The 12,678-nt window shown below is 40.2% G+C and overlaps 2 protein-coding genes across 2 annotated transcripts in view; one reads left to right on the top strand and one right to left on the bottom strand.

Annotated features, from left to right (window-relative positions):
- The first annotated feature begins 3,144 nt into the window (after positions 1-3,144).
- Positions 3,145-8,785, top strand: LOC140555884 (protein hedgehog-like). The gene is made up of 3 exons (XM_072679223.1): positions 3,145-3,610; positions 3,749-4,033; positions 7,578-8,785. The coding sequence occupies exons 1-3, from the start codon at positions 3,475-3,477 to the stop codon at positions 8,483-8,485; spliced, it is 1,329 nt and encodes a 442-aa protein (XP_072535324.1). The 5' UTR covers positions 3,145-3,474; the 3' UTR covers positions 8,486-8,785.
- Positions 8,786-12,317: 3,532 nt separating this feature from the next.
- Positions 12,318-12,678, bottom strand: part of LOC140555802 (stonustoxin subunit beta-like) — a 15,038-nt gene continuing 14,677 nt past the window's right edge. The window contains exon 6 of the mRNA XM_072679119.1: positions 12,318-12,527. Within this exon, the coding sequence (XP_072535220.1) occupies positions 12,318-12,527 (210 nt within the window). The remainder of the gene's footprint in view (positions 12,528-12,678) is intronic.

Below are 12,678 nucleotides of genomic sequence, written 5' to 3'. Positions count from 1 at the left end.
TTTCAGGTGCCCTTTAGTAGGATTCGGGCAAATCTGCAGGGTGAAGACCTTTCTGTGGTTGATAAGGAGAACGTCAGTTCAACATGTGTGCAGATAACAAACTGGGCCGTGAGCAGATATTTCCAGCATGTGGCCTTTCTGTCCGCCGATCATGTGATCTTTCATATCTCCAACAATGAAAGCGAGATCACAATGACAGCACTTATGGTTGATCTCAGTAACGATATCCGTGGAAGTAGAGTCAATCTGTCAGACACCAATCAGCATCTGCTTTACGTCATGACTGTCTTTGATTCTGCTCATGATGATGTTTTAATTGGCAATGCTCTTGGGAACTTTCTTAGCTGCAGTGGAGGCAGGGACCACTTGCAGGGAGAAGGGGGCAGTGATAAGTACGTAATTAAATCTGGATGTAAAAGAGCCTACATCTCTAACTGTGCTGAAGATCATGTTAGTGATGTCCTGTTCTTTGAGCAACCATTTCTGAAGCTAAGAGTTATGTATCAGTGGCCTCATGTTATTTTGAAAGTTCATGACTCTGATGTTGAGGTACACCTACTGAACTGGCTCAAAGGTCAGGAGTTCCAGCACCTGGTCCTGCAAACTATTGATGGTGTCATTTCTATGTTACCCTCAAATTTCTCTGAGTCTGAGGTCATTACCCCCTTTGAAATAGACCTTAGTCAGGAAAGCTGCGTCGACCATAAAAAAACATTTGATTTGAGTAAAGATCCCTTTAGAAACGTGGAACGCTTCAAAGCTAAATCCAGCAATTGTTCATACTGTGTGATTGGAAACTCAAAGGATAACTACATTGACCCAGGCATTGGCAATGCTATGAAGTATCAATATTTGATGGGGGGCAATGGATCGGATACTTATGTATTCGGACATGGATATGGCTATGGAAATGAAATCGATAATGAAGCCAGAGACATGAAAACTGATCATCTCTTTCTTGATGTACTCTATCAAGATATTGTTGTATTTCTGGAACCACCCCACATTACATTGTCCTCCAGATCCAGAGATGATTCCGTCCATGTCCGATTACTCAGGTATCTAAATGGCCCAGAAAATCAACACCTTCTTGTAAAATCTTCAGATGGATTTCTTTTTGAAGTAAACCCACTCTCTTATCCATACAAGTCAGTCATTTCCATTGACACTTCAACTTCCACTAAGAGCTGTAACATCAGCTGTGCTCAGGGGGAAGAGTTCCTCAACGTTTCACATATCTATGGAGCCACTAAGTTTAGCAGCCACATAACAGGCAGTAGGAGCAGCTCCGTCATTAAAGGTGGAGACAAACATGACTCCCTCCAGGGCAATGAGGGCAATGAGAGAATTGAAGGTGGTGCAGGAGATGACGACATAATTGGGAATGGTGGGGATGATTCTTTGTTTGGAGGAGACGGGGATGATGACATTAGAGCAGGAGCAGGAAATGATTTGATTTATGGTGGATGGGGAGCAGACAAGGTTGATGGTGGCCCAGGGTTTGACAGAGTGTTCTTCAGCGGAGACGTGAGGACATCCACAGGGGTCAGCGTCGATCTGAGCTCTGGTAGAGGTGAATGGGCAGATGCTGAGAATGACACCTACACAGATGTGGAAGCGGTGAGCGGAACAAACTTCAATGATCTGATCATTGGAGATGATGAGGACAATGAGCTAGATGGGAAGTTTGGTAATGACACCCTCATTCCAGGACATGGCTCAGATACCCTGTTTGGTGGACCTGGGAATGACCTGTACATCCTGGAGGAATGCAGCGGCGTAAAACACATCAACAACTTTGCCTCTGACGAGGCTCAAGACTACATTCTGCTTCGGGATTTCAGCTACAATGACGCCTGCTTCTTCTTGCTGGACGGAGACCTGGTCATCTCCTTCTCTTACCACAATCCTCTTCTGAGCCTCATCCAACAGAATGACCTCACCGTTCTTCTGGAAAGCTGGAACAACAATGACTCTTACTACCAGCATGTGGATTTTGTTTTTGCTAATGACACCCTGGTTGACAGCGCCTTCTTCAGCTCCGCAACAGAGATCAGCCCTACACTAGCTGAACTGAACTCAACCAGCCCCACCCTTTCTGTGAGAACAGCCTCTGAGACAGGGGTAGAGATTGAAGTTACAAGTTACAAGGACAAAACCGAATACAAAGAGGACATCGGATTCAAGTACCATTTGAAAGTGTTTGATGATTTGTTCTTTAGTGACAGTCTCGACTGGGGGCATCAGACCTCAATCAGATATTCTGGGCTTCTTTCAGGGGTGTTTTACACTTTTCAGTTGTATGTGACCATGTGTGACTATCCTCTTTTTGTGCTTGCTGAGACAACACAGCGAACAAAACCAAACCCCCCAACATCTATAAACGTGACTCATGTCTCCCATAGCAATGCATTCATCAAGTGGGCTGCACCATCTTCAGACTCTGACCCAAATAGCAGCAAGTACACCTATGTTGTAAATGTCTTAAGTCTTCCAGATGGAGCTGCAACACAGATTTCTACCAATCTCACTAATGTAGAGATAACTGAGCTAAAACCTGGAACGATATACAGGCTGTCCCTGTCATCAGTTATAGATGGATTGAACAGTCAGGACGAAACTGTCCACATGAAGACCTCTAATTTATGTCCCATGTTCACTGCACCCATGGGTACCAGAGTCATAGATGAGAAGCTGACAAGACATGGTCCAGTTGTGGTAATTGAGTGCAAAGAGGGTTACCAGCAGATGTCTGGCCCTGAGATCCTCTGCTCAGAGGAACGTTCCTCCAGTCCATGTGTTCCTAAGACATGTACTCTTGAGGATAATGTTATTTCTCATGGTTCTGCTGTTGAAAAAGAGTGCCTTACATATGAAATAAAAAGTGAGTGTCTGTTTGGACACTTCAGTCCACCCATTCCACTTTGCTGTCCAAAGCCCAGCTCTCCTGTCATGTTGGAACCACACAGATATATAAGTTATATTTCCCTCATCATTGTTAAGGTTCACTGTCCACATGGATACATGCTTTCAGGACCCTCTCATCTTGTTTGTGATCTGGACACAGGAGAGTGGTCTCAGCCTCAAATGCCAACCTGCTCTCCAATCCCTTGCCCTGACCCCCCAGAGGATCCCCGTGGCAGATTCAGGTCACTGTCAGGACAATCAGGGTTATTTACAGAAGGGGACGTCTTGGTGTTGGAATGTGACACCGATTACCATCCCTCTGCTGGGGACAGAATTACCTGCAGGAACAGCGAGTGGGAGAATTCCCACTGTGAACCAAATGCCCGACTCATTCCCATCTACAGAGAAAATTTTAAACTTGTCGGACAACTCCAGCAATGGAAGTTTGGCCAATGGATTACACGGGTCACTCCAGCATCTGCTCAACATCTTGCAAGGTTTTGCTGTGAAAACAGAGGATTAGTGTATGTGAGAATAAGATATCCTAGCCAGCTTGTGGAGTGCTCTATGATAAAACTGGACACCTCTGGAAGAGAATATGTGGGGAAGGCAGAGGTGAACCAGGGGGATGGCTGGGAGAAGATATGCATTAAAGACATCCCTGCAGCAAAGTCTTTCTGTGGAATGGTATTTCCATCCCAGAGTGAGTAGCTATAAAATCTTTCTACTAAATATCTAAAAAATAATAATTATTATTAATTAAGATTTAATAATATATATTATGACAGACAATAATTACATGGGTTCTATAAGTCTTTAGCTGCATGCTCTTTTCCCACAGAATGGACTGTTTCTCTACCACAAAGCCATGCAAAGTTTCATGCCATGCACACCTACCAATGTGATAATGGATACTGCAGTCTGGAGAAGAAACCACAATTATGCAACATGCAGATCCAGTGCAGAGCCACGTGTAACCCCTATCAGATTCCTAATGGGGTAGCATGTGGCTTTGCTTTAGAAGGAGAGAGGTGTTCAGTATCCTGTAATCGACTATACAATCTACAAGGTTCCTCCGAGATTCAGTGCAGGAGTGACGACTGGTCAGGCTGGCCCTACTGTGTCGGTAAGACAAACACACGTGGACAAAATTGTTGGTACCCCTTGGTTAAGGAAAAAAAAACCACAATGGTCACAGAAATAATTTGAATCTGACAAAAGTAATAATAAATAAAAATGCTATGAAAATAACCAATGAAAGTCAGACATTGATTTTTAACCATTGCTTCAACAGAATTATAGAAAAATAAAATAAACTGAATGAAACAGTGAATGTAACAGACCTGGACAGAAGTGATGGTACCCTTAACTTAATATTTTGTTGAACCTTTTGAGGCAATCACTGCAATCAAACGATTCCTGTAACGGTCAATGAGACTTCTGCACCTCTCAGCAGGTATTTTGGCCCACTCCTCATGAGCAAACTGCTCCAGTTGTCTCAGGTTTGAAGGGTTTCTTTTTTCTAGACGGCATGTTTCAGCTCCTTCCAAAGATGCTCAATAGGATTTAGGTCAGGGCTCATAGAAGGCCACTTCAGAATAGTCCAATGTTTTCCTCTTAGCCATTCTTGGGTGTTTTTAGCTGTGTTTTGGGTCATTATCTTGTTGCAAGACCCATGACCTGTGACTGAGACCAAGCTTTCTGACACTGGGCAGCACATTTCTCTCTAGAATCCCTTGATAGTCTTGAGATTTCATTGTACCCTGCACAGATTCAAGACACCCTGTGCCAGATGTAGCAAATCAGCCCCAGAACATAACAGACCCTCCTCCATGTTTCACAGTAGGGACAGTGTTCTCTTCTTGATATGCTTCATTTTTCCATCTGTGAACATAGAGCTGATGTGCCTTGTCAAAAAGTTAAATTTTCTCTCATCTGTCCATAGGACATTCTCCTAGAAGCTTTCGGGCTTGTCAACATGTAGTTTGGCAAATTGCAGTCTGGCTTTTTTATGATTTGTTTTTAACAATGGTGTCCTCCTTGTCCTCCTTCATCTCCCATGAAGTCCACTTTGATGCAAACAATAACGGATGGTGTGATCTGACACTGATGTTTCTTGATCTTGAAGTTCACCTTTAATCTCTTTAGAAGTTTTTCTGGGCTCTTTTGTTACCATTCGTATTATCCGTCTCTTTAATTTATCATCTCTTTTCCTCCTGTGGCCACGTCCAGGGAGTTTGGTTACAGTTCCATGGATCTTAAATTTCTGAATAATATGTGCAGCTGTAGTCACAGGAACATCAAGCTGCTTGGAGATGATCTTATAACCTTTACCTTTAACATGCTTGTCTATAATTTTCTTTCTAATCTCCTGAGACAACTCTTTCCTTTGCTTCCTCTGGTCCATGTTGAGTGTGGTACACACCATGTCACCAAACAGCACAGTGACTACCTGTAGCCCTATATATAGACCCACTGACTGATTACAAGATTGTAGACACCTGTGATGCTAATTAGTGGACACACCTTGATTTAACATGTCCCTTTGGTCACATTATTTTATATAGTACTATCATTTCTGTCCAGGTCTGTTTAACGAGTTTACTTTTTAAAATAATTCTGTTGAAGCAATGGTTCAAAATCAATGTCTGACTTTCATTGATTAATTTTCATAGAATTTTTATTTACTATTACTTTTGTCAGATTCAAGTTATTTCTGTGACCATTGTGGGTTTTTCTTTCATTAACCGAGGGGTACCAACAATAACTGAGTATCTAACAGCAACACAAGTTTTATTATTTATTTATTTTACAGTCTTGATTGCTCACACATTTAAGATTTCTTTGTTCTCAAATAATTTACACATTCAGATACATTGCTGATGTGTCCTTTAGCTTTTGTAAATCTGTTAATGGAGCAGTTTAAAATTTACATTGGTCAAGGTATTGGGCACATTGTTCAGTGTATAATGCATCAACATGTAGAATTAGAGCTTTCTATGAGCTCTGTGTTTCTATCACTATATAAAACAAGCTACTGCCATCTTTAATGTGCTGCATTCAAATGAAGGATAGAAATAAAATAAATGTAAGAATTAGGCCAAATTATTATTAAACACTGCTTGATAGTTTGTAGTACATATAGATATTATAAGCACTAATGAAGTAATTAAACACACCTGAGTAATCAGAAATACCTAAAAGCCCTACGTCCTTAACATTATGTTGCTCTGAAAAGAGAGACTATGTGTAAATGTGCCGTAAGCTCTATGTGCTAAAACTAAATGTATCAAAACAGCCTTTACTAAAATCTGTGAATGTGCACCTGTGAAACACCTTATCAGGACTTATCAGTTCATCTGTGCTCAGTCATGGGTTTATGTGGCCATGTGCCAGTGTCTCTTGACTTGGCTGGTAAATTTGCCAATTATCTCCAGGCTGAAGTCCTTGGGTGCTTCTTCTGGGGATATATGGTTCTATATGGTTCTGGTTTCTTTCTGTTCCCTCCTTCATTTATTTGGGACATTTCTAGCTGCTCCTCCCTCTCTTGTCTTCCCTGAGGTCTATACTAGCTCTGTGTCCCCAAACACTAGTGGGCTGAAAAAATAACTAAATGGTGGACCTTTAGTTTTTCTCCTGGGTGTCTGGTTTGTCGGCCTCGGTGGGATGTGTTCTATCATTTGTCCTCCTTCTTTGTTAGGATCTCAGATTTCTCACTGTTCCCTATTTTTTTAGTTTCTAGTTCATCCCTGCCCTGTCTAGCTTGCTCCTCACTCCGGCCCATTCCCCACGTCCCCCTGTAGTGTCACACCAGGTTAATCACAGTTACACCAATCAGATTAAATAAAATCAATATAGATGAAAGAGAATACTGTGCTGCTCTGCCAGGACAGGAAAAAGAATTAAAATCATTACATCAATCAAATCCAATTTATTTATATAGCGCAACTGGTGTTGTCTAAACAAAAAATCCTGACCTGAAAACAGCTTTCATTTTTGAAACATATTTTCTTTTGCCAGTGGATGAATTTATTTTACTGTAAAAAAAATGTAATTACTGATTCCATATTTTTCCTCGGCTTTTGTTTGTGTATATATTGGATCAAACATTGATATTTAAAGCTCTTTATACATGACATCATACTTAATAAATAAAATATGATGTATAAAATTACTATGGTGGTGAAGAGAGAATGCTGTGCTGAGCACGGAGACTGTAACTTTATTAATTATTAGGATTTAGATATTATACTATGCCTTTTGTGAGTTCTATCAGTGTTGTCCAAAGCATCACTTTGGAGAACTGCCCATGAAAAAATACATATATGAATTACAGTACATAATGTATAAAAGACTTTAAAGGGATTTGCAGGCTTTTATTTTGCTTTTGTATTATTATGGAGACATTCGACTCTCAGGAATCATAGTAGAGAATTCATACAGTGCAGCTGTGCAGTAGAGAAGATTTAGCGACCAGGAGCAATTACACCATACCTCACAGTAATACAGAACAATAATTACAATAATAACAATAAATAGAATAAATGAAAAGTAGAGAGATGAAAGGCAGCGCAGCTGTAATGAATAAGGTGCAGAAGGAGTGGGGCAGTGCGTGATGTGTAGAGTTCATCATTTAGAAAAATATACCTTCATCTTTGACTCTTTTACAGAGAGTGGAGAGTGTGGCGATGATCATGAAAGAGGACCCCATTCAGTGGGCTGCTTGACCAAGCTATGGACTGAGGTGGGCTGCAGTGTTGACGCTGATCGATCTCCAACCAAAGGACATTGGACAGACATGGATTTCTATACCGTAGGGTTTGTGAGGAGTATGATGGCAAGGCTTCCAGACCATAGTGGGGTTACTTACAACCCTGACTGCCAAGTGGATGAATGTTTTCCTGGACAGGCTACAGTGCTCACAAGTGAATGGAACAGGAAGTTAATGTCCGAGCTCAGGGTAGGGGACAAGGTCCTTGCACTGGACACACATGGAGATCTTGTCTTCAGTGAGGTTATCCTATGGTTGGACCGTCGGCCAAATGCAAAGGAGCGCTACATCCTCCTCACTACAGAAGGCTACTCGGACCCGCTGTCACTGTCAGCTGACCATGTAACCTTCATTGCCTCCTCGAACGGAACTGTTGCCTCAGTCGCTACCATGATCCCGGTATTTGCCAAAGACCTACGGCCGGGTCACCTGATCCACCGCTATGACGCAGCCAATGGTTCACTGGTGGCCCGGCGTGTGACTGACGTCAGGGAATCCATAGAACTAGGAGCCTACGCCCCCCTGACTGTGGAGGGGAACTTGATTGTGGATGGGCACTTGGTGTCCTGCTATGCTCTGCAGTGCCGCCAGTATCTTGCCCACCTCCCTTTCGCCCCCTACAGGTTTTTACACACTCTGCGTTCTTATGTGCCCCTCTTTAAAGATGTCTTCCCTGTTAAGCAAGAGCAGGAGGATGAGGGCGTACACTGGTATGCTAGCGCCTGGCATCAGGTGGGAAAATGGTTCGACTATCCATTTGGGAAAACCTGCTACCCCAGAGAACTGCGCCTGTACCATTATCCCTGATCATCCAGCAGAAGGTTGTTGCAGACCTATGTTAGCATAAATAAATATAACAATGATGAAGTTCTGTTGCGTTTGCTGAGCGTGACGAGGCAGTAAATGGGTTAGCCTCTCAGCCAAATACTGTGTACTTAGTTCTGTTTCCATCTAACTATGGCCTTCTCTATTATATACCATCATATATACCATCAAAAGCTCTTAGTCTGTGGGTATAGAAACAAGACATATTAATAAGCTTCCTTCAGTTTCATGCATTTATTTGTTTTTATTCTTGGTTTGTTGGTTTGATCACTATATATATATTTCTCTGTGTTATTATTGTTATTCTATCTGAATTTTATCTGAATATCATTTGACGTTCTGCATGAAGGATGCAATATGAATAAATCACATGACTGTGAATAAATATGAATGAATAATCACTCATTTAGTGATTTGCTTAAACATTTCTTTCATGTTCCAGTTTTCTGTTCCTGTCCTCAGTTTTAGTATCAGACCCTGAAAATATCCTAAAAAGCTGTATTGGTTGATCTCCACCTTCTCAGAGTCAAACCTGATGATCAGCATAGTGCAGGAGTGGCTTTATCAAGCCCATGTTAATTCATGTATTGTTGAGCTCACAGGAACTGCTTTAGAGTAGATATGCAGGGATTTGTTGTGTACACTCTGTAAATATTAGTAAAATGATTATACTCTATTGTTTATTTATGCTGAATTGTCATTGCCCAGCAACTTTATCATAAATGCGCTAACATTTAATTTCAATATCAAAATGCACCAATGAGCATTGCTATTTATTGCTTAAATATTTATCATAATTTATCACTGAATATTGAAAACAATGAACAAATGACAAAGCTGTCTATGTCCACAATTCCTCCTTATCATTGATTGATGTTTTCTAAATGTGTTATAATAATAGTGAGTTCACTCTATTATTATTTAGATGATAAAGTCATTTATTAAACAAAAATCCTTTCAACCAGCTTTAATTATTTTGTATGTATATATATATATATATATATATATATATATATATATGTGTGTGTGTGTGTGTGTGTGTGTGTGTGTGTGTGTGTAGTTCATTAACTAGCACTGAAAACTTTACAGAAAATATAAAACCCAATTATTGCCACCCCTGTTTTATTCTTTTTAGTTTATTACACCTTTTTGAATTTCTTTCTTTAAATGTAAAGCAGATGTGTAATACGTTGTTAACCTTCATGGTGAAACTAATCATAGTTCTTTTAGCTGTAAGACCAAATACAGTAGAGACAAAACTGAAGTGAACACAACTGCATATCCACCCTAATGAAGCACAGTAATGAAAACCTAATGCAGAAATAGACCTGAGTCTAGAATAGAGATCAGATCTGTGATTAATGAAATGACTATTTAAATAAATAAATATGACCATACTCAGTATGATTAGTTATGTTAATGATGCTTATTAATGTTAGATTAATGTTAGTCTGATCAGGTGAACAGAAATCAGATCTGTGATTGATATTAATATGAATATGTAAAAAACTCAGTATGATTAGGTATGTTAGTAATGATGATTATTAATATTAGTCTGATGTTAAATACTAACAAGCAGGTCTGGTTTGACTGGCCAATTCATTCCGGAACAAAGGGAAGATAGAAGTGGCTGGAAAAAGGTTGTAGAGAAAAGCTGTTTGGGTCAAGTTGATGGGTCAGAGGTCAGATGATGGGGGTCCAGCGAATCTCCTCTCAGAACTTTTTTTTCTGGATCAACTGTATCTGCAATATGAATGAAACCTGATAAGCACAATTACAAGCTGACACTGACCTTCTGAACAGGCAATTAATCAGGTGATATCTGCCCACATACTGGAACTTCCTCCCAAGCACACAGGTTCAGCTGGGTCACACTCAGCCTTTGGCTTTCTTCTGGGATTGTGTTAACAATACGACTCTTCTGATTTCTCTTCTGATCAAATAAAGAGCCAAATCTAATCTAATGTAATCTAACACTTCACACACTAGAACAGTCACACACAGCACAACTAGCAGTGAAATGCTCTGATAACTATCCGTCCCACAGGTAAATTAAGATAAAAGGCAAAATATAAAGAACAAGAATCGAAATATATCAGATTAAATATATTAAAATATGTCACGCACAAATGAAAACATAAAATATGAAAAATAAATACATAATATACATAAGTTATATTGAATAGACATGTGCAGTGTATGGGGTGAGGGTCAGTAGTCAATCTGTTAAAAAAATGTCTGTCTCTGCCCTGATCCTGAGTGACTGACATATGACCTGTAACTTAAGAAGGGCTCGTTAATGAGCTGATTAGGTGGACCAGGAAGTCCCACTGCAATTGGAAAATGTGTTCTAGTGGAATAAATGACAAAATCCAGGGCCAGAAACTGAGCATGAGCTACAGAAATACAGACACAGGACTACAAAGGCTTGATAAAATATTTATTAAACACAGGGTTTCACAAAACACAGAATATTACACCATAATGCTTAAATATTAAATAAATATCACATTTGAATTTAATGTATTTAATAACAATTAAAATAGCAATGCACAATATAGTAATAAATGGTTGGTTTTCCACCTTTTTCCATAATGTAAATCTGCAGTTGTTTTTTATACTGTATCTGAATTTCCTGAAGAATGGACCAATAGAAATGACTTGGACTAAAAATTTAAAATTTTCCATTGAAAATTAGGAATTATTTCCCTAATGTTGCTGTTTTGGAGATACAAGGAATTTGTATTCACTGACCCTTACGCTTTTCCCTACTGTAGAGCTGAATGTACATCATGTCTTTCTGCACTTCTATCAGAACAAGAAAAGCTACAGATGATAGCAGCTTAGCAATAGCTAGCAGGCTAACAGCTCCGCACAACACATTATTAAAATGTTTATTAAATGTTTTAATAAACTTAAGTTATTAAAATGATTTCTTCTATTTTAAAACAAAAGTCAAACCAGTGTAGAACTGATCCTTGAACTTGGATCAACAGATCTGTGAAAACCTTTTTTTTATGGAATAATTTGCAGAAAGATCAAAGCATAGATGAGTTCAGTGTCTGTATGGCTGCCATCGTGGCCTGGTCTCATTTGTAAAGCAGATCATTTGATCTCAATGGGACTTTCTGGTAAAAATAAAGGGAGCTGCTACATCATTAAGTTATCCCATAAGAATAGTTCTGCAGTCTTTGCACTGTTAGCATGCTAAACGGTGTCCAGTCTGAAGTGCAGTAGGGATGATCACTAGCTCTGCTCAGAATGTTTGGCTGTAAGAAATATGGAAAAGATGCTTCATAAGCCCCATATTAGCATATTAGCCATATTTGTTTTAGGCCTGCTCATGTCATTTATACAGGGCTTCACTTTTGTAGAAGAGTGTTGGAGTGTTGACTGACAGGCTACAAGTTCCTGCTAGCCCTACTATGGGACTCTGATAGTATGTTAGCGCCATGCTAAAGGCATTGCACTCGTTGCAGTGTGTTTGGGCTGTTCCAGATGAAACAGGAACATTCAGAGCTTATTCTGAAGCTTGTGACAGACATTAGCATGTGTTTGATCTGCTGTAGCACCTCTTTCAGTAAAGACACATTCACAGCCTACCTACAACCTCCAGAAAGACTAGTGTGGTGTTCTTACTCACAGCCCCACCCACTGCCACCCAAGTCAGAAAATGATTGCTTGGTTCCTAATTGTGTTGGTGGTTGATCTGATGGTCTTCAGTTCTACCACTGAAGTCCTGACCTAGCTGAATCTACCTGGATACCACTGAGAGCACAATCCTTATCAGTCAGTTTTCTGTTTGGTCTCTTTCTCACTCCTCCTGAGGAAGGAGTCTGCAGCAGGACTGCCAGCCCACCCAGAAGCCAGGCAGAGTTTTCTCCTTGATGGGGTTTTGAACCCTGTCCAGCAGCGTTACCTCCTTCTTCCCAGCACTGTTCCTCTCCACAGTGTAGAAGCAGAGTAAGCCTGCAGGCTGGTCCAGGTACACGCCGATGGTGGAGCACTGAGGCACCCGTAGCTCCTGTTTACAGAAGTGAGCAGTGTGGCACGATGTGTTTACATTCTACAGGACGTTTTATAATTATTATAATATATACAGTACACTGTAAAAGTCCTAGTCTGTCTGTAAATCAGAGTGTAAAGCTGCTTATCTGGTAATCATCCGTTTCCAC

This window comes from Salminus brasiliensis, chromosome 5 (assembly GCF_030463535.1).
Source record: "Salminus brasiliensis chromosome 5, fSalBra1.hap2, whole genome shotgun sequence".
NCBI classification, from domain to species: Eukaryota; Metazoa; Chordata; class Actinopteri; order Characiformes; family Bryconidae; genus Salminus; species Salminus brasiliensis.
This window is presented reverse-complemented; position numbering and strand designations above follow the sequence as displayed.

What these genes read in the sequence shown, in the direction of transcription:
- LOC140555884 (XM_072679223.1), top strand. Translation starts at nt 3,475, where the DNA reads ATGATAAAACTGGACACCTCTGGAAGAGAATATGTGGGGAAGGCAGAG. An exon ending in AATGGTATTTCCATCCCAGA is followed by an intron (nt 3,611 to 3,748) that starts GTGAGTAGCTAT and finishes CTTTTCCCACAG; the next exon opens with AATGGACTGTTTCTCTACCA. An exon ending in AGGCTGGCCCTACTGTGTCG is followed by an intron (nt 4,034 to 7,577) that starts GTAAGACAAACA and finishes ACTCTTTTACAG; the next exon opens with AGAGTGGAGAGTGTGGCGAT.